This window comes from Arvicanthis niloticus, chromosome 7 (assembly GCF_011762505.2).
Source record: "Arvicanthis niloticus isolate mArvNil1 chromosome 7, mArvNil1.pat.X, whole genome shotgun sequence".
Taxonomy (NCBI): domain Eukaryota; kingdom Metazoa; phylum Chordata; class Mammalia; order Rodentia; family Muridae; genus Arvicanthis; species Arvicanthis niloticus.
In genome coordinates, this window is record NC_047664.1 from 29,995,622 (window position 1) to 30,018,371 (window position 22,750).

Sequence of the window (22,750 nt, forward strand, 5' to 3'; positions counted from 1 at the left end):
CTCATGCTCCTTTGTCTCACCTGAAGAACATATAAAGGCTATGCTGCTTTACTTACCTCCAAGTTTTGCCTTGATGGAAATGTCTGGTACTTTCCTGGAATTCCATCTTCTGTCCTGTTTTAGTTCTTCTGAAAGTATTGTTTGCCTTTTTATTGTTGTTTGAAATCCTTTGTCTGGCCTAGGAACTCGATTTTGAGGTTTCACATCATAGAAACTCACCAGGTTTGGTATGGCTCTGCCAACACCAGGCTTTAAATCAGCATCTCCACCAGGACTCATAAATCCTGAGCAGGCGTCACCCAAGGGCACATCATCACGCAGTGGGAATAATGGATATGCCTTCCCGAATGGTGGGGGATAGGGGTAGTGAAAATGATAGTCTGGCAGGACTGATGGAGGATAAGGATGAAATTTTAAAAACGAAGGGTTGCATTTCTTTTCAAATCTGTCACAGTTATGTCTGTCTTCAAGTCCTTTCACAAAGGGCATGTTCATTTTCTGTAAGACACTACTGTAGTGTGGGTAATCTGGATGCTCAATAGCCTTTCCTTCTGAGAAGGCAAAACTTTTAGGGATACTTATCTTTCCAGGCATGTTCTTAACCTCCATATCCATGTATTGTCTCATAATTCTTGAGGATTAAGAATTGAATTCCTGTGATAATTCTTTACCCGTTAACTATTAAAAGCCCATATTTCTAGTAATGGAAGATTAATCTACCATAAAATTATTAATTCACTTTTCTAAATGTTAGTCATTTAAAAAAAATCTTAAGGTAATTTTTTTTTCTGCTGAAAGGGAGATAGGCCAGTATAGAAATAGGACATCATCATAAAAAACACCAAAAGAGCCTTTGTCGCTTGGCAACAGGTAGAACCATAACTCATGGAACTACATATTATTTACATCATAATGCAATTCTGTAGCAAAACCACAGAAAAAAGTGTTAGTAATATTTCCATTATACTTTTTCTCCAATGCTCAGGAAACCAATATTTTTACACACACACACACACACACACACACACACGTATATAAAAATTTAACATGTTCATATTTTGTGGGTAAGATAGTAACTTAAAGAATATACTGAAATTGATCTAGTGAATACATATACACTCTCTCATACCTACCAACACACATACACACACACACACACACACACACACACACACACACAGATACAAACTAGAAATGAGTACTTTCCTTGTTGGGATAAATTATAAACATTGGTACATGTTTAATTTAAACACACTAACAATGAAGATATATTATACTGATTTTTAAGGAAAATAATTCATAAATTATTGTTAAGTAAGAGTCCTTATATGCCTTAAATTATCTGCGGTTTCCTTAAGGTTACAACAATGTCCAGAATGAAAACAATGAGGTATTTATGTTATTTCAGTAAATGGCAGCATAAAAAACAAGATCTCTTTTAAATGATAAGCATAGCAGTCCACTTAGGAGCTGTTTTTAACTAGACAATTTGGTTTTGCATGAAAACTGCAACTAAGTTAAATGATTACAATTTGAGGGATAATAGCTCACATCTTCCTCAAACGAAGAAAAAATACAAATAAGGTAAGCTTCTACAAGAGTCACGTATAGAATATATAAATCAGATCAATTGTATAATAGTAAGTATAAGCAGAATGTGGTCATGCCCACCTATGATGATGATTGAAAATTTGATATACTACTAAACAAGCAGTAACGCTGAAATAAATGGGTACGTTTTTCAGCATAGGGTACTGAACACAGTTTATCCCAAAAATGAAAGTCAGTCTTTTCTCTACTCAGTATCACCCAACTCTTTATGTTAAAGTGAAAACATTTAACAGTCTGTTTCTAGTTTTCCAATATATTTGTATAAAACTTATTTTTATCCTAGTCGGACTATCATTAAATCCTTCCAAAGGCAGAAAAATGGATGCACGATCCTCTTTCAATTTAAAATACGTTCTCATTATAGATGGTCTGTTAGCTGGTTTTGCATGTTTTCTTGAATCCAAGTTGAGGAAGATGATCTTCCAAGCTGAGTACTGCATAAAAGTCAATTTCATCTATGTTTTATTTCCTCCGTTTTCCCATCATGCCACTTTTTGCGGCAATACCCTTAACTTCCCCTAGGTTTTTACTGCATGCATTTTCCGTGAAGTTCCACACACTGAGTAACGCACAATCGTTCGCATTACAACAGTCAGAAACTTCATGCTTTGGCATTACTATAGCCAGGAACTTTATGAGGGCTGTACATTCATTAAATCGTCAGTTCTCAGGATCTGCTGCCACTAGGCACCTAAAGCCAGAAACTCAATACACTGTCAAGGTAGTAAGAGGGGCGTTTCCTTTGCACGCAGACACCATGGAAAGGCAAAGATTAGAACTCTGAGACACAAGATTCTGCTCGCTTTGGAATCTCAGACCAGACAGGTTCTGGAGGGTTTCCTTAGTGGTGCGGTGGCCTCGAAGCCAAGGGAGCCCCTAGGGGTTCGACCTCTTGCCTCCCATGGGTACCCAAGCTGAGTCCCAAGCTAGCACACCTCCCGCAGATCACCCGAGCGGAAGTGGCGGCGCGTCCGTCGGTCCGTCTTTCCGGCCTGCCGTCCGCCAACTTCCGGCGGCGGGTGGGCGCGCGCCAGGTAACGACCTTCTGCGCCGAGGCTCGGCCGTCGGCGGCGTGTGGATGAAGGCCTTGGCCCCGGGCCGGGCTCCGCGGGGCCGGCGGCGGGCCGGGGCCTCGGGCTCCGTGCTCTCGGCGCTGTCGCTGGCCGCCGTCCTGCTCTCCGCCTTGTTGCGGGCGCCCCCTGCAGGTGAGGCTCGGCGCCGCATGGCGGGAGCTCTGGCTGCCGCGGCTCCTCACGAGAATTGCGTTGGCCCCGTGTCACGTGACTCCGTTTACACAAAGAAACCCTCTATGGCTGGGGCTGCACCAGAGACCCTTGATATGTGTAGGAATCTTGAAAAGAACTACATTTGCATAGAGGAGACCGCTATGGAATCGTGAAGGAGGTCTAGCTCCAGGAGATTATCCAAAGTTTAAATTAAAAGTGCCTTAATAAACTTACGTCCGTGGGTCATTGCCAGCCTTGTGTTTCAGAGCGGGTCTATATAGCGACTTGATTTACTGAATCTGTGATGTGAACCCAGTGAGTTTTTAGACCATCCTTGGTAGTGGAGCGCCCTCTGTTGGTTCTGGATGTAAAATGCAGTGTGTAGTTGGAATTGGAAACACGTATCCCAGTTTTCAAAAATATATTGGAGAAAGAAATGAGCGTTTACTAGATTTGCTTTTTAGCTAGAAAGGTTTGGTTGCGTTGTGTGTGTGTTGAAATTGTAGGCTCACTAACAATAACCTATGTTAGAGCCTAAATAGGTATACTAAAGATACACTTGTCAGAGTTAAACTCTATCCAAATAAGAGAACTATAAAGTAACCATGGATATACATAGACATAGAAGAAGTGTGAAGAAAGGGATACTGTGGATAAAAGAAAGAAATGGGAAATGCTTACTAGTTTTTGTTAACTTGACACAAACTGTAGTCACCTGGGAATAAGAAACCTCAATTGAAGATTTGACTCATGAGCACGTCTGTGGTCATGTTTTCTTAATTGCTTTTGATGTAGGAGGGGCCAGTCCTTTAGGGGGTGGTGTTATGCTTGAGCAGGGTAAGAAAGCAGGCCGAGCAAGCCAGGGGAAGCTAGCCAGCAAGCACTATTCCTCAGTTCTTCTGCTTAGCTCGCTGTCTCCAAGTATGGGCTTGAGACCTTGATGCCTTTGCTTTCCTGGAGGATGTAACCTGCAAGGTGAAAGAAACCCTTTCTACCCTTCTCCCAAGTTGATTTGTGGCGTGGTGTTTATCACAGAAACAGAAAGCAAACAAGGACGGGGAGAGAGAGATGAAGATTACTCTTATATAATATAAAATCCAAGTCATGGGCACAAAGAGTGAGAATAAATTGTCTAATTATTCTGCCTGAAAAAAATGAAGTTGAGTATGATTCTTGACCTAGTACCTGGTAATGAAAGTTCGTGTCTTTGTTTAAAAATATTGCCTGGCTTTGCTTTTCTCCAATAAGGACTGTCAAAAACAGGATAGGCTTTTAGTATCTTAACATGTAAACTGAGAATAATAAAGGCTGATGATTATATAGGACTTCATAACTCCTACGATAATTCTGTAAGGCTAGAATTACTTGTTGGTCTCATTTTGCAGATGAAAACCCTCAAACTTGTAGTTCAAAGAAACTTTCCTGATAAAATTGTGTGGCAGGAGTTGCATTTAAACTCCACTGTGGCCTTTAATGCTGTGGTCTCTCCTGAGGACTTGCTTGCTATTAAGGTTGTTTGGGATGAATGCTTTAGTCATTGCACTGCATCTCCCATTTGTTCTGTTTACAATGTTTACAGCTCCTTCAACAATGAATGAAGACTATCAAGACGTTTTTCAAAATCATCACCTTAATAGTTTTCATGTCACAGGTGTAGTGCTTGCAAACGATTCTTGTCTTAAACACTGGTGCTTCCATCAATAGAGTTTGCACCAAGGAAAGTGATGTATGTGAATGAATAACTATTGCACTGTATATTGAGTGTTCCATGACAGTGGATGAATGAGGTCAGGCAGGAAATCTGAGGGAGGAGGGCTTTGTGATATGGGTCCTGTCAGGTGGGAGACTATTGTAAACTGGCATGGAAAGGCTGTGTTAAGATTTATAACAGGGATAAGCCATAGGTGTATGGAATTCTTTAAAGAGTATGCACTGCAATAGGTAACATGTCATAGCGGACTGATTCATGCTTACTGAAATGGAATCAAGATAAATTATACTCTTATTTTAATACTTGGGCATGTTTAAAAGACAAACTTTGATCCCTGTTTTCCTTTTGTTTTTCATAGTTGGACATTTGGCTCGAGTGCCAAGAAGTTTTCGCTTGACTCAAGATACACTGAAAATAGTGGGATCAACACATTTTCCTGGTACTCATAAGTAGCTTTTGAGTAATTGGAAGTTACTAGCACTTGTTTACAGTTTAACAGTCCTGCTGAAAGTGTCATGTTCCTCAGTTACTCTCTTTCTGCAGAGCTGAATTAAATGGTTTCTATAGAGATGGAGTCATCCATGGGCAATTCTGTGTGCAAAGAAAAGTTATTTCTAAAAGCTATCTGAGGTTTCCTGTAGTGTTTTTTTTTACTTGCAATGTATACACCTCTCACTATGGTATAAAATGTGGGGAGCTTAAGAATGCTAAAATAATTTTTAAGTGACATCTAAATACAATAACGATTTAAGATATATCCTTTTAGAGTAGTCCCATGAGGCATAGCAGCTGCAACTTTTTTGAATTTTTATTGTCACTATATTTGCCATAAAACACCTTCTTTGATTTTTTTTTTTTAGTTGATGAGGTTGACAGTCATCAGAACTTTTTATTGCACATTGTCATCATGTTGTGACAAAGTACCTATGCTCATGAAGCAAGTACTCCTGGCCCTCAACACCTGCTAATACCTTCAGATTGATATTTGTTGTTCTTGGCATAGTTAAAACCACACATTGTTTGGCCTTTGTATGACAGGTTTTTATTCTGTTGAGGTTCTATAAGTGCTTCATTCCTTTTTATATCTGACTAATGTTCGTATGTATGTGAATGTTTTTACTTCTCTTAAGTCTGTCTTAGGAGAATCATTTATGGGTAACGTATCAGTGATCTGTTTAACCTAACCTATGGAAGATCTGCTAAAATATTTCCAAGAAAGCCTGAACTTGTTTCTCTTCGTACCAGCAGTATATTGAGCTCCAAACGTCCTAATATTTACAACAACACCTGCTACTCTTTCTCTCTTCCTCTCTCTCTTTTTATTACGGCCATCCTAATTGTGTGTGAAATGATACCTTCTGTAGTTTTGAGTTGTATACTGTTAACGACCCATGAGGTGCTGCTTCTTATATCTGTATAATATGTGGGTATCTTTCTGCAGGAATGCCTACTTGAGACCTTATTTAGGTCTTACTATTTGTTGTTTTTGTTGAGTTGTAGAGTTCTTTATGTATCCTGGCTGTTAGAAGCTTGTTAGGCATCATATGACTTAGAAACATTTTCTCCCATTCTGTGAATTAATGTTTTTTCCGTTTGTTTGTTTGTTTGTTTGTTTGTTTTGTGAGACTTCATTTCTCTGTGTAGCCTTGGCTGTCCTTGGACTAGCTCTGTAGACCAGGCTGGTCTCTGTCTCCCTCAAAGTGCTGGGATTAAAGGCACAAATCATTACCAACTAGCTGTATTTTTTACTTTGGCTTTTGAAAAATACTGTTTAAACTTTGGTGGTCTCAGTTTATTCTTCTGTTTCCCTTTAAGAGTCATTCTGATCCATTCTGAGTTAGTTTTTGCTTTTGATAAATGCTAGAGCTAAGCCTCATTCTTGAGTGCATGGCTGTCCTCTTGTTGCGGTGATTATTGTCTCCTTTGAAGTCTGTCTTGTCACTGTTACTGAAAAGCAGTTAGCCGTATCTGTGGGCTTAGCTGATGAACTCTCCATTCTGCTCTGTTGGTCTGCATGTCTGTTTCTTATGCCAACACCTTGCTATTTTGATTATTGTTGCTTTATATTGCGTCTTTAAGTGCTTAAATGTGAAGCCTTCAATTGTGTTCTCTTTAAGATCTTTGTTGCTACTGTGTGTGGGTCTTTGCAATTCTACATTAATCTGTAATCAGTGTTAATTCCAACACGATGTGCACTGGGCTTATAAAATAGGAGTCCTTTTCTTGAGTGAACATTATATAACCTCACATTTGTTTCAGCCTAATTTCCTATCAAGCTTTGTACAAACTACAGTTTTTAGAATATAAATTTATAGTTACATTGTTTATTCTTATTTATTTCATTTTCAATGCTGTTTTAAATGAAAGAATTTAATGTAGCTAGGTTTTAGATTGTTTCTTGCTGGTCTTAGACATGCAGTTAATACTTTCACATTGTTAGCATTCCTTGTTATTTGCAAAATTTATTAGCTGATACCTGGAAATAGCTGCTTGTCTTTGATTCCAATATGAATGCAATTTCTTTTTTATACAGTTGCTTCATTTACAGCTTCTTCAGTGCTGATTATAGCAAATCACCTTGTGTTGCCTCTGTCTTAGGGTCTGAGAGAGAATCTTAGGTTTTGAATATTCAGCACAACGCTAACTGTATTCTTAAAGATGTTCTTAATTAGAGTGAAGAAGGTTCATGCTGTTCCTGTATGTTGAATATTTTTGCTATGAAGGGTGTTGGATTTTTGTCAAATTGTCTTTGTACATCTGTGGAAATGATCATTTGGTTTTGTTTACTTCATGCTATAAGGCTTTATATTGATTGTTTTATATATTTCAAAATAGCCTTGCATTTTCGGAACAAATTTCAGTTGATCATAATGTTTAATACTTAGTTGATCATTATGTCCTTTCTTTTGTTTAAAAAGACACTGTCTTATTTGTATGTTTAGAGGATGTGGAGGGGTGTACATGAAAACCACCCACTACCTTTGTGTGGAGGTCAGAGGACAAATTAAAGGAGTTTGTCCTCTCCTTCAGTGGTGTGGATCCCGTACATTGAATTCAGTTTGTCAGGCGTGGTGGGAGCTGCTGCGCCTTCTCACTGGTCAGCTCTAGACCTTCTCTGTGATGCTGGATTTCATTGCTAGCATTGTCAGCTCTATCTTCAAAAAGGCCTGTAGTCTTTTGATTTGAACATTAGAATAGTGGTGACTATTCTATCGAACAGACTCTGGTATATTTCCTCATAATGTTTGAAATACTTTGTGAAGGATTATTGTTAATTTTACTTTAATTATTTGATACAGTTTTCTGGGAAATCTATCTGGTTTTGGAATTTGTAAAATATATTTTCATAGTAATTTACTCTGCTTTTAAGCTTATTCAGAGTTTATATTTAATCACGTCTTCTAAGGAAAAGTGAGAGAGAAACGATTAGTTAAGGATCATTTACATATAACTAGTTACTTCTCTTTGTAGCTTTTAATATAAGCAAAGAGAATCCTTGTTTACAGATTTTAGTGTCTAGGTGTGTACCTTCTTGAATTTTTCCCTTGCTGAAGTTCAGTTATCTTCTTAAGTTTGTAGATATGTGATATTTGTGAATTTTGGGAAGGTTTTAATCAATGTTTCTTCAAGCAGTCTCTGTAATGTTTCTTTCTACTTTTCCTGGGACTTTGATGATTTCCCTTGTATCTAAGTGGTGGTTCAGTTTACCTTTATTCCTAGTTTCTTGTCTCTCAGTACACATAATCCCCAAGTGGCTTCCATAAAGACGCCTGTTTCTTCTGCTGCTTAGTCCCCTGCTGATTCTGAGACTGGAGTTTTCATTTCAGTTAAAATACTTTTTAGTTTGGATTTTTTTGGTTCTTTTAATCTTTTCATTGATATTCTCTATTTGAAATGACTACATCTCATATTTTTATTAGTATTTGAGGTATGATTTTTTTGGCTTATACTTAAAATAGCAAGTTTAATATTCTGTTCAGTTGAGCCAAACATTTGTTCTTTCTCAAGGTTACTTGACTGCTATGTTGTTTTACTTGTGTAAAAAACTTCTTACAAAGTTTACTTGTGTAAAACTTTACTTTTATATTTGTCTTTTTTTTTTTTAAATTTGAGAACAGGACATTTATAATAATATAGCATGGTGATCCTGTAAATAAAATTATTTGCCTTCTTAAGATAGGGTGGTGGTGTTTTAGCTAATTTTCTTTGCTTTGCTTATTAATTCTGAGGTTTCTGTCAGTTAATTTTGGGTAATGACTAGCTAGAATCTTAAACATTTGTCACCAGTTAGTCCTTTAGCCTTTATCGAGGGATCTCTGCCCTCCTTCCCCATTTGGAATAACTTTAGTTTCCATCTAGAGAGGTGACAGTTATGCTTTACTGTTCACTTTAAGCTGTGTACGACCCCAGTTGCATTCAGAGGAGAAAACTTAGTGCTGATGTGGATGTGTACAGTCCTGACATGCTCACATTCCTATGCGTTCCTCTTAGAGAAAAAACTGTAAGCATCTGCATGCTATTTACTCCCTCTTGTGGCTGCCGGGTGGTTGGTTTCATTCTATTTTCAGGCCCTTTTCAAGCCTTTGCAAGGTTACTAGCAAGGTGAGGAGGAGGAGTTGGAACATGACATAATAATAAAATGCTACAAGGTCAGCATTTCATAAGAACAATACTTTTCTGGAACTACTGCAACAGAGCACCACATAGTAGGTGGCTTAGACAACAGAAAGTTCTCATAGTTCAAAGGCTAGGATTCCATAATGAGTTAGTGGTTCTGGCTCCTATGAGGGCTCTGAGCAAAAGGTTTGTTCCAGACATTGCTTGGGTTAGAAATGGGATACCTTCTCCATGAATCTCTTCTGTGTCTTCCCCTTATATTTGTATGCAGGTGTAAATTTCCTCCTTTATGTGAGCATTAGTCATATTGAATTTGGATCCAATCTATAGACTTAATTTTCTTTGCAGAGGCTGCATATCCAAGTGAGTTCACATCCTCAGTGTAGATTAATAATTCACTGTAAGAGAGGAAGGCATAGTCCAGACCTATACTGGGGTCAGTAGTACCCCTTCTCTCTCCTCTCCTGTCCCTTCCTTCCCCCTCCTCTTTTCCCTCCCCCGCCTCTGTCTCTCCTTTCTTTCTCACCTTTTTTCCTCTGCCAATTTGCTTTCTTTAATTCTTTTTAAAGTTAAATACTAAAAAATATACTGGGTAAAGTCATTCTACCCATTTTATTAGTGCGTATCAATTATACAAAATAATACTTTTCATTATTACATTTAATACATATATAGAATGCTTTGATCACATTTGTTCTCTCTGCCTGCCCGACCCCTGAACCTCCTCTGCCCCCTGCCCCCCCCACCCCCACGCCCCGAACTTAATCATCTTCTGTTTTTTCAAATAGCATTCCTTCTCCTTTCATACCTTTCTAGGACTAGGGAGATGACTCAGGCATAAAAATGCTTGCTGTCTATGCATGAGGATCTGGTTTCAAATACATAGCTCTCCTGTAAAAGCTGGTGAGGTCCTGCATACCTGTATCCCCAGCAGTAAGGGAAGGAGAAAGGTGAATCTTGAGTTCATTAGGAGACAGCCTGGCTGAAATTGAACCTTAGGCTCTGTGAGGTCTGTTTGACTTGAATATGGGGGAGAACAATAGGAGACGGTCAATGCCTTTCTCTACCTTCACACCCACCTATGAATAAGCATGAATTCACTATACACATGCACCACACAAAATTCAGATTCTATAGCTGAGAGAAATCATGCATTGCATATCTCACTGAGCCTGGTCTATTTCACTTTCCAGAATCTCAAGTGCAATCATATTTTTTCTCCTAAATAACATAATTTCACTATTTTTCATGGGCGAATAAAACTCACATTTTAGAAATTCATGTTTTACACCTAGGTTGATTCCTATTATGTGGGTGTCATGAACAGTGCCACAGTAATCATTGGTGTGCAGTTTTCTTTGGATGGATGGAGATATCTCTATCTCTCTCTCTCTCTCTCTCTCTCTCTATCTCTATCTCTATCTTCATGTCCTGTGACAGATCCTATGACAGTGCTATTTTAATTTTTTTGTAGACCTCCACACTGGTTTCTATAGTGCCTGAACAAATAAGCATTCCACCAACAGTGTGTAGAGGCTGCCCACATGTCCTCTCTAGTGTGTTACTTGTTTTTTTTTTCTCTTTAAAATATGTCCTTATTTTTTGAGATTATAATATATTTAGATAATTTCCTCTTTTCTTTCTTCCCTTCCAAACCCTCCTAGATACCCCTCCTATTCTCTTTCATTTCATGGCTTTATTTATGGTTGTTGTCTTGATGTTCTTTGTTGTTGTTGTTGATGGTGGTGGTGGTGGTGGTGGTGGTGGTGGTGGTGGTGGTGTGTGTGTGTACATAAATACAAGCTGCTCAGTCTGTATAATGTTACTTGTGTGTTTTCAGGGCTTTCTCTTTGGTGTTGGATAGCCAGTTGGTGTGCTCTTCCCTGAGGAAGAGAACTTGCTCTTGCTCACAGGTTTCTTAGTTCTCACATAGTTCTCTGTGTAGGGTTGAAGCTCTTGATGGAGTGAAATCTCAATATGGTTTTAACTTGCACTTGATTACTGGATAAGGATGGGAACTTTTTCTGGTATTCATTGGACATTCACATTTCTTTTTTCTTGTTTTCTTTTATGAATTTTTTTTCATACAGTATATCCTGACTACAGTTTCCGCTCCCTCTACTCTTCCCATTTCCTTCCCACTTCTTCTCCTATTTGGATTCACCCCCTTTCTGTCTCTCATTGTAAAACACTCAGGCATCTGAGGGATAATAATAAAATATAATATAAAAAACAACAATAAATAAACAAAACAACAGAAGAAAGAACAAAAGGAAGAGTCCAAGAAAAGCACAAGAAACAGATATAGACACAGAGAACCACATGTTCCTTTGCAGAGTCACAAATTCCATAAAAATATTAAACTTGAAGCCATATATGTGAAGGACCTGTAGGGTAAAAACAGAGGGGGGAGGGGCAGGGGGAGAGAGATGGGGAGAGTGAGAAAGGATAAACTAGTCCACGTGCCTTGGAACTCCGCATTAAATGGGATGCCTTCATTAAATGCATTCCCTGAGGGGTCATGGTACTATATGGAGGAGGAGGCAGAAAGATTGACAGAGCCAGATACTAAAGAAATAATGTCTTCCAGACAAAACAGGACTGATGCATATATGACGTCACAGAGACTGTGGCAGCATGCACATGGCCTGCACAGATCCAAACCAGGGCTGAGACAGGGAAGTAGGCACAAGGCACAAGGCTTCATTCCCAACCAAGAAGCTATCTTCAATTAACAACCACTTACAATGAAAAAGTAGTTTCTCTAAGGGTTTCATTGGGTATACATTTGTGTTTCTTATTTTGAACGATATCTCTTCAGTTTTTCATTTCTGATTTGACTGCTATTATAGTGTTTAACTCTTGAATTAAAAATATATTACAGATATTAGTCTGTTGACAGAGTAATAGCTGGCAAAGAGGTTTTTTTTTTTTTTTTTCATTTTTGACTCCACTAATTGTTTCTTTGATGTACAATGGCTGTTTAATTTCATGCTATTATTTTCTGAGTTGTGGTCCAATTTAGAAAGCCATCATTCATGCCCATGTATTAAAGTGTTTGTTCCTGGTAGTTTTAAAGTTTTAGACCTTACATTGAAGTCCTTGATCTAGTTTGAATTAATTTCTGTAGAAGATGAATGTTAGAAATCTACTTTCAGTCTTCCACATGTATCTGTTTCTGTCCATTTACTACACAGGCTAATTTTTGTTTGAGATATGTTTTTATATGACTATTGTTGGGAATCATGAGGCTGTAGCTGTATTGGTTCTTTTTTGGTTCCTTGGGCAATTGCATTGCTCTGTGTGTTGATTTTGTGCCAGCATTATGATTTATTACTGTTACTCTCTCATACAATTTAACATTTAATATTGGGATACTTCCAGCAGTGCTATTTCTTTCTTTCTTTATTGGGCTATTTGCCATTTTTTATACTTCTTTATGAGTTTTTAAAGATTTTTAAAATATTTTGGTTGTATTTTAGTGGCAATTACATTGAATCTGTAGGTCATTTTCAGGAATATAGACAGATTCATAATATTAATTCTGCCAATCCATGAACATAGAAGTCTGTCTATCATTTAATAATATCCTGTTTCTTTCTTTTGTGTTTTCAAATTTTCCATTGTAGTTTTGTTTTATGTTTTTTTCCCTAGGTGTTGTTAAAGGCTGTTGGTTGGGATTGGTTTCCTCATTTCTATCTAAGTATGTTTCTATATGGAAAAGCTATTGAAATTAGTATGTTGCACTTTTTTAAAAAAAGAAACAATGGTAATTCAATCTCTGGGCACAACAACTAGAATCCCAATCCTGTACGCCATATAAATCTAATCTGTAATCTTCCAGTGGCAAATCCTGGAAGATCCACTATGAAAACAGAAGACACTAGCAGCTACATCTTGCCCTTATGCTGTCCTTGATCCAAAAGACCCCCTCTCTCTCCTGCTTTTTTCTCTCTTTGTTCAACCCGGAAGTCCCTCCTACTCACCCAGTGATTGGCTCCTTTATTCATTAGGGGATCGACTCACAAGAAGTCACCTGAGTACATGATGTATTCCTTGTCTGCAGCTTCTCCCAGGAGAGCAGAACTTACATCAAAATACATTTACATCATCATACAAACAAAATACAAACAGCACCAGACCCATCCATTTCTGTTCATTTAAAAAGACTCTTTTATCTTAGATATAAATTGAGCACAACTATTACCATTTTGTAATTTGTAAAGTACAAGATAGACCTAACACCCAGTCCATCATTTTTGTTAATAAGATAGAACACTCTGTCATCTGTCCTAACTTAAAAGACTTTTAATTCTACACCTGACTTATGTCATGGCTTTAGATAATATGCCATCTGCAAAGCATCCTCTCAAATCTGTTCTCTCAATGTAAATAGCCTGGGTTGGCTATTAGACTATAAGTAGTTTTTTAACCCCCTCAGAAATCCGAGAATGATCAACATTAACTGAAAATATATAGGAAGCCTAACACAACTTCCAGAACTGAGACAAGTTGTAGAGACAGCTGCCTACCTATACAGCTCCAGTAAGTCAGGAAGTTGGAGCATCTGTCTTCAGCCTTCTGGCCCAGGATCATCTGACAGATCTTTGAAAGACAGGAGTTATTAAGGATGAGCCTATTCTGTCTCCACAGAACTAAGCTGTCATAACCTGTAGTTTGTGTCCTTTTTTCTGGATAGTATTTTGTCTGTAGATGAATTGAGGCAATTCTTGCCTAGTGACTGTCTCACCACAACTGGAGCAACTCCAGTGATGCTCAATTTCTTCTTGGAATCCAAGAAAGGGATGCTGTCAGGAGCAGACTTGTCTCTACAACAAGTGAATAAATAAACATTAAATGTCACATTCTGTGGATTTCTGACATTTTTGAAAACCAACTGTCTATGTAAAGTAATCTGGAATGTTCTCCATTAACTACTCCCAGCTATTTCTAATTAAAATCTTGAAAACACCCTAACAATAAACTCAGAGCCATGAATTTGCTATTTGGCTCTTAACTCACAGGCTTAATCATCTCAGATCAATTTATAATAACAGTTATAGAAGGACTGGGTCTAAGCCCTGTACTTTTAAAATTTTTGTATCCATAGAAGAAATTTATACCAACGAAACCCTTGATTTTGCATCAAAATAAATTCTGTACCATTTAAGAAATGATGACTTCAACTTAGTAACAATTATAAAGATTTCTACCAATTGAGATTATGGCTATACCATCAATTCTAGCTTTTTCCTCCCTGTTCCAATTATGGCCATTTCTACATTTCCTAGAAAGACAACCTATAATAACCACCTCTAGCTCCAAAGCCCAGGAAACTGGGCCAGTGACTTTTCATAACTTCTCTAAGCTGAATATGGTTGTTGAGATATTTTGAAGTGGGGGAGATTGTAGGGAAAATAGGGGAGTTGGTTGGCCTTATGAAGGCCACACACACCAACTATTGTATTAGTCTTTGATGTCTGTATTTTAACTGGATCCAGCTGAAAGTCCAAGACATCCAGAGTTTAAGCAGGTCAGTTCAGCATGTCTGATGAGGAGATTCACCAAGGCTGTATAGTCTGTAATATACAAATCGCAAAACAAAATTTTAGTATCATCAAGATAACTTTTTTGGTTGATTCTTGGGAATCTATTTCTCTGAGGGTCTCCCATTGTCATATCTGATCCATATTACTCTGGAAGGTGTATATACACTAATCACCTTTTCTAAAAATGCAAAGACAAAACCTTTCTCTCAAATCAGCATATCCTTGAGCTGGCAACCAGGAAAGCTTGTATCTTGCCCTCTCTTCCAGAGGAATAATAAAACCACAAAGCCCCAAATCACACCCATTTTGAAAGTTAAAACAATACAAAACAAAAGAAGTAAACTAAAATACTGTATGTGCCTATTCTTTGTCTTTGTCTATTTTGCTAAGCAGGATAAAAATCCAAGATTCCTTTGGAGCTCATGTTAGACAGAGTTTGAGTATTCTGTGAGATGTATTAAAGTAATATATCTTTATATCATTTTTAGAACAATTGATTTACACTTCTGTCTATAAGCAGGCAGAGAGTCAAAGGAGGATTTAAACCCAGAATTTCCGTGGAGCCTACATTAGACAGAATTTGAGTATCCCATAAGAAATATTAAAACAAACTATCTTCATACCATCTTACTGTTCAGCTCTCTGCCTAGAGCAGCCATCTTGTTATACCATCTATCTGCTTGGCTCTGTCCCTGGAGCCACAGACATTTATTTAATACCTGTATATAGCAGGCAACAATTATCACTGCACTATCTACTTGGAGTCAGTGACTAATTTTCTTTATCCTAGTTCTGAACTGCGGGCAAAATTCCCCACATGATTTAGCTGGACTCTGTTATAAATCTTCCATAAAAGCATATAATCCCAATATTATAAATCCATAGTTAAATCAGTATCTGCCCTGAGAAGTAGGCTTTCTCATTCTCCTTCTCTTTCCTGAGTCAGAGCAGCCTGCAACTCCCCATAGCAGTGTACCTCAGATCTGCTTTCTTTGTTTCAATTCCTGTGCTGAGTCCACACGACTCATTTTAGCACTACCCAGCTACTCACTTAAAAAATAACAATTAAAACTCTCTGGCTAATAATCTTAAATTTCTAGTGGATTCTTGCCCAACATGTTTGTTCACCACCTGTTGGGAATATAAAAACGAACAGCATGGTTCCCACGCTATGCCCAGCACTGGCAGGCCACATGGCCCCAGCAGACCCTCTGACCCAGGGCCCCAAGACTTCTCCACATGACTTGTTAATTTAATTTCCCTTGGTGGGATCTACCACAGCAGCCCTTTGCTTCAGATCCTCCACAGCCTTTGTGGTACACATCAGGCAAACCCATGCTTTGCCACCATACCTTTCTTTCTTGAATCCAGTTGAGTCATTGAAAAAAGAAATATACCACACAAACTTAGTTTGGAAACAGTGGTAACTCAATCTCTCGGCACAACAACTAGAATCCTCATTTTTTTCTTTTTCTTTTTTTTATTGGATATTTTATTTACATTTCAGATGCCATCCCCTTTCCCCATTTCCCCTCCATAGAAAACCCCTATCCCATACCCCCTTCTCCTTTTTGCTTTTATACAATTTTTTTTAATGTTAACCAATGGCTTTATAAATTTGGTAATGCTCAATATCAATCAGAAGTATAACCTAATACCCAACATAGATATATCAACTATCTTTGACTGGTGGACACATGTGAACATCTGCCTCCATGTCTGGCCCCCCCTCTCTTTCTCTCTCATTACCTGGATCCTCCTCTCCTTACTCCTCCCACCTTAGCTCCTCTTACATAGCACCCTTCCTGTTAAAGTAAAACTTTTCTCTCAAAATACAGTTAGAACATAACTATACCAATTTATGTCAGTGAGATACAAGATAGACCTAATACCCAGTCCATGATTTTGTTGAGTAAGCAGAACCTCTGTCATCTCTCCTAGCTAAAAGACTTAGTTCTGAACCTGGCTTTTTTTTTTCTTGGCTTTAGAATGAATGTCAGCTGAAAACCATCCTCTCAAATCTTTTCTCTCAAAGTAAATAGCCAGGATTGGCTATGAGACTATAAGTCTTCAACCCCATCAGAAATCCAGAATGACTGAGTTAACTGAAGTTATGGGAAGCACAAAGCATAGCTTCTAAAGCATAGCCAATTTATAGAGACTGCTGAACACCTGGGCAGTCCCTATACTACAGAACATTGGAGCATCTGATCTTCAGCCTTCTGGCCCAGGATCATCTGACAGACTGAGTGCTGCAGAATTATTAAGGGCTGATTACTCTGTCTTGGCAGATATAATCAGTCGACTATCCTGCAAGTGTCTCCTTTTCTGGACAGTAATTTGTCTGTAGATGGAGAGAGGCAATTCTTGCCTAGTGGCTGACTCACCACAATTGGAATAACTCCAAAGATGCTCAGTTTCTTCTTAGAATCCAAGACAGGAAGCTGTCAGGAGCAGACAGGTCTCTAATCAAAATGAACATTAATACAGAAAAGTTTGTAACGTCAATTCTGTGGATTTCTGATGTTTTGAAAACCAACTATTTATGTAGGGCAATCTGGACTGTTGTCTGTTAACTCCTCTCAGTTATTTCTAAATAAAATATACAAAACACCCTAACAATAAACTCAAAGCCATGAATTTGCTATAGGCCCTTAACTCACAGGCTAACCATCTCAAATCAGTTTAAAACGTTAAAGAAGGACTGGGTCTAAGCCTTGTATTCCTAAATGTGTTATACAGGCGCAATGCCTATGATAGTAACAATATTCATCTCACTTTTATATTAATAAGAAGCTTGTACCAATGAAAATTTGAAATCAAAGTAAATTTTGTACCATTTAAGAAATTATAACTTCATCTTAATAACAATTATACATATTTCTACCAGTAGGTTATGGTTATGCAATAAATCCTAGCTAATCCTCCCTGTTCCAACAAAACCACTACTTTTCCCTAGAAAGACAGACCATTATTAACAACCTCAGTCCCCAAGCCCAGGGAATAGGGGCACCAACTCTTCATTAACTTCTTCAAGCTGATTATGGGTGTTGAGATATTAGAAGAGGGGTTGGGGGAAGAGTAAATTGATAAGCCTCTGACACCATGTCTTCACTGCATCCAGCTGGAATTCCAGGACATCAGAGGTTTGAGCAGGTGTGCTCAGCTTGCCTGATGAGTAGATACACCAAGGCTATGTATTCTGCAATATACAATTCTCAAAACAAATTTTAGTATCAAGATAATTGTTTGAATTCTGGAATCTAATCTTCTGGCGGCCTGCCTCTGTCATGTCTAATCCATATAATTCTGGGAGTTTCTATGAGGGTGTGCTCCCACCATCCTCCCATATTTGCCTTCCTGCTCTAAAATTTCCCAACATCAGGGAATCCAAACTTTTGTGCACCTAGGCCCTCCACTTGCACTGATGCCTAACCCCTTACCCCATTCCCCTCCTCCAATTACTATGAGGGTGTGCTCTCACCATCCTCTCATTCCTGCCTCCCTGCTCTTGCAATTCCCCAACACTAGGGAATCCAAACTTTCAGGTACCAAGGCTGTCCACTGCCACTGGTGGCTGGCAAGGCCACCCTCAACTACCTATACAGATGGAGCCATGAGTCCCCGCCTTTGTGTTCTCAGGCTGGAGATTTTAGAATGGCTACTCCAGCTTGTTTCTTAGGACCATTTGCTTGAAAAGTTGTTTTCCAGCCTTTTACTCTAAGGTAGAGTCTGTCTTTGCACTGAGGTGGATTTCCTGTATGCAGCAAAATGCTGGGTCCCGTTTATGTATCCAGTCCATTAGCCTATGTCTTTCAATTGGGGAACTGAGTCCATTGATGTTAAGAGATATTAAGGAACAGTGATTGTTGTCTCCTGTTATTTTTGTTATTAGAAGTGAAGTTATCTTTGTGTGGCTATCTTCTTTTGGATTTGTTGGAAGAGGGTTACTTTGTTGCTCTTTCTAGGATATAATTTCCCTCCTTGTATTGGAGCTTTCCTGCTATTATCCTTTGCAATGCTGGGTTTGTGGAAAGATATTGTGTAAATTTGGTTTGTCATGGAATATCTTGATTTCTCCATCTATGGTAATTGAGAGTTTTGCTGGGTACAGTAGCCTGGGCTGGCATTTGTGTTCTCTTAGGGTCTGTATGACATCTGTCCAGCATCTTCTAGCTTTTGTAGTATCTGGTGAGAAGTCTGGTGTAATTCTGATAGGTCTGCCTTTATATGTTACTTGGCCTTTCTCCCTTACTGCATTTAATAGTCTTTTTTTGTTTTGTGCACTTGGTGTTTTGATTATTATGTGACGGGTGGTATTTCTTTTCTGGTCTAGTCTATTTGGTGTTCTATAGGCTTCTTGTATGTGTATGGGCATCTCTTTCTTTAGATTAGGGAATTTTTCTTCTATAATTTTGTTGAAGATATTTATTGGCCCTTTAAGTTGAGAATCTTCACTCTCATCTATACCTATTATCCTTAGGTTTGGTCTCCTCATTGTGTCCTGGATTTCCTGGAGATTTTGTGTTAAGAACTTTTTGCATTTTCTTTGACAGTTGTGTTGATATTTTCTATGGTATCTTCTGCACCTGAGATTCTCTCTTCTATCTCTTGTATTCTGTTGGTGATGCTTGTGTCTATGACTCCTAATTTCTTTCCTAGGTTTTCTATCTCCAGGGTAGTCTCCCTTTGTGATTTCTTGATTGGTTCTACTTCCATTTTTATGTCCTGGATGTTTTTGTTCAATTCCTTCACCTGTTTGGTTGTGTTCTCTTGTAATTCTTTAAGGGATTTTTGTGTTTCCTCTTTAAGGACTTTTACCTGTTTACCTGTGTTCTCCTCAAATTCTTTGAGAGTGTTATTTATGTCCTTCTTAAAGTCCTGTATCATCATCATTAGAAGTGATTTTAATTCTGAATCTTGCTTTCTTGGTGATATGGGGAATTCAGGACTTTCTAGTGTGGGAGAAGTAGGTTCTAATGATGCCAAGTACCCTGGGTTACTGATGCTTATGTTCTTGTGCTTGCCTTTTGCCATCTGTATCTCCTTAGTGCTACTTGCCCTGTCCCTGACTGGAGCCTGTCTTTCCTATTATCTTGGTTGTATCAGAACTGTGTGGGGTGGGTGTAACTACTGGGGTAAGCGCTGGGGCCCAAAATCTTCTCAGTGCTCAAGCACAGACAGGATGCTGCCCAGGTTAGAGCTCTGGGAGCCCTGTTTCCTCTGGGTTCTTAGAGGTTGTGGGCAGAGCTGCCACCCAAGATTTGCTCAGTGCTCTGGCCCAGACCAGAAGGAACCAGTGCTCTGGGCCGCGAGTGACTTCCTGGGTCCTTGTGGGTCCCAGTTACTCCCTGTTTGGGGTGAAGGTTGCTATCTGCTTACCTAAGATACTGCCCAGGTTAGAGTTCCTGGGAGCCCCGATTCCTCTGGGTTCTATGTGATTGGGGGCAGAGCTGCCATCTTGGATCTGCTCAGTTCCTCAAAATCCTCATTTTGTAAGCCACAAAAATCTAATTCCTCTGGTGGCGAATCCTGATGGATCTGCCATGAAACCAGGAGATAGTAGCAGCTACATCTTGCCCTTATGCTATCCCCAATCCAAGAGCAGTATGTTGCATTTTATCCTAATACTTTGCTGATAGTGCTTACTAGAGATGAAGCTGTTCTAAGGGAGTCTTTAAGGCAGTTTAAGTGTAATGGTGTTTGTTAATAGGGGTTATTTGGTGTCTGTCTTTCTTATGTGTGTGTAATTTCTCTTCCTTTTTCTTCTTAAGTTACTATTGCACAAGCGTATCATGTATGTGGGTCACCATTGTAGATTTAAGAGTTACCTTACACAAGATTTTTTTTTGGTTGTTGTCTTACCCATTTACCTGAAACTTTCACATTTTAAAAAAAATATAGCTGAATAATAGTCCATGGTTTAAATGTTCATGTTTTCTTGACCTGCTCATCTGTTGATGGGATTCTAGGCTGTTTCCAATTTCTGGCTTTTATGAATAGAGCAGGAGTGGTTGCTGAAGTGTCCTTGTAGTAGGATGGAACATCCTTAGGTTATACCAAGAGTTATTATAGGTGTATCTTTGTGATAAACTGACATATTGATGTCCATAATAAAGTGCAACTTTGCACTCCTATCAGCAAAGGAAGAGTGTTCCCCTTGCTCCACATCCTCACTAACATGAGCTGTCACTTAGTGATATCAGACATTCTGATAGCAGTTAGAATGTAGTAGTTATGATTTGCATATCCCTGATATAAAATTGTTGAACATTTCTTTAACTGTTTCTCAGCCAGCTGTGTTTTGTCTACTGAGAATTCACTGTTTATATCTGAACCTGATTTTAAAATTGGGTTATTTGGATTTTTGAGTTCTTTATATATTTTGCATATTAGTCTTCTACTGGATACAGAGTTAGTAAACATATTTTCCAATTCTGTAGCTTGTTGCTTTGTCTCAATAATAGTGTCCTTTAATTTTAGAAACTTTTGAGTTTCATGAGGTCCCATTTATTGCTGATCTTAGTGCCTATTCATATGGTGTTTTGTTCAGAAAAAGTTTTCCTGTGCCAGTGAGTTCAAGGCTTTCCCCCAATTTTTCTTCTACTGGGTTCAGTGTATCCAGTTTTATATTGAGGTCTTTGATTTATCAATCCATTTGTGGAGGGTTAAATATGGTTCTCTGTGTGTTCTTCTACATGCTAGTGGACATCTAGTTTGACCAGCACCATTTTTTGAAGATGCTTTCTTTATTCCACTAAGTATCTCTGGCTTCTTTACAAAAACACCAGGTGTCAATAGGTGTATGAATTTATGTCTGGGTCTACGATTTGATTCCATTGATCAACATGTCTGTTTTTATTCTGATACCATGCTGTTTTTATTACTATAGCTTTGTAGTACAACTTGAAATAGTTGGAATGGTAGGATTCCAGCAGTTATTTTATTGATAAAGTTTGTTTCAGTTATCCTGCTCCACAACCCTCATATCAAGTTCAAAATGTCCTGTCAAGATCTGTAAAGAGTTGTGTTGGAGTTTTGATGAGAATTGCATTGAATGTATAGAATGCTTTTGGGAGGATGTCCATTTTCACTATGTTAATTATACTTAAAAATGGGCGATCTTTTCATCTTCTGATATCATCTTCAGTTCTTTCTTCAAAGATTTGAAGATTTGTTATACAAGTCTTTCACTTGCTTGGTTAGAGTTACCCCAAGATATTTTATATTATTTGATGATATTGTAAAAGGTTTTATTTCCATAATGTCTTTCACAATCCATTTGCCATTTGTTTATAGGAAGGTAAATGATTCTGTGAAATAATTCCGTATATAGCTACTTGTTTATCAAGCTGTATGAGTTCCCCTGTGAGATTTTTAGGGCCACTTTTGTATACTATCATATCATCTACAAATAACGATATTTTGACTTATTCCTTTCCAGTTTGCACCACCCTTCATCTCCTTCAGTTGTCTTATTGCTCTAGCTAGAACCTCAAGTACTATATTGATAGTATGGAGAGAGTGAACAACTTTGCCTTATTCCTGATTTTATTAGAATTGCTTTCGATGTCTCTGTCTCCATTTAATTTGATGTTGCCTGTGGGCTTGCTATAAACTGCCTTTATTATGTTTAAGTGTGTCCATTGTATCCCTAATCTCTCCAGGACTTTTATCATGAAGGGGTACTGGATTTTGTCATTGCCTTTTCTTCATCTAGTGAGATGATCATGTAGTTATTTTCTTTCAGCTTGCTTATATGGAGGATTACATTTATTGACTTTTGTATATCAAAACATCCCTGTATCTCTAGGATGAGGCTATATCTTGTCTTTATTGTGTTTAGGTATGTGTCTGGTATCCTTTCTTGCTAGAAGACTTTTAATATAAAGGAGTGTTGTATTTTGTCAAAGGCCTTTTCAATAGGTAATGAGATGATCATGTTTTTTTTCTTTCAGTTTGTTTACATGGTGAATTACATTGATGGATTTTCATATATTGAACCACCTTTACATCCCTGAGATAAAGTCTACTTG

The 22,750-nt window shown here is 38.2% G+C and overlaps 2 protein-coding genes across 4 annotated transcripts in view; one reads left to right on the forward strand and one right to left on the reverse strand.

Annotated features, from left to right (window-relative positions):
- The window catches only part of Spmip7 (sperm microtubule inner protein 7), a 56,497-nt gene extending 54,107 nt beyond the window's left edge, over positions 1 to 2,390 (reverse strand). Inside the window, exon 1 of the mRNA XM_034508176.2 lies at positions 57 to 2,390. Within this exon, the coding sequence (XP_034364067.1) occupies positions 57 to 627 (571 nt within the window). The 5' untranslated portion in view covers positions 628 to 2,390. The remainder of the gene's footprint in view (positions 1 to 56) is intronic.
- A 122-nt stretch (positions 2,391 to 2,512) lies between these two features.
- Zpbp (zona pellucida binding protein) overlaps positions 2,513 to 22,750 on the forward strand; it is a 188,955-nt gene continuing 168,717 nt past the window's right edge. For all 3 annotated transcript variants that reach the window (XM_076938133.1, XM_076938132.1, XM_034508180.2), the window contains exons 1-2: positions 2,513 to 2,816; positions 4,907 to 4,987. In XM_076938133.1, the coding sequence (XP_076794248.1) occupies positions 2,513 to 2,816; positions 4,907 to 4,987 (385 nt within the window). The remainder of the gene's footprint in view (positions 2,817 to 4,906; positions 4,988 to 22,750) is intronic.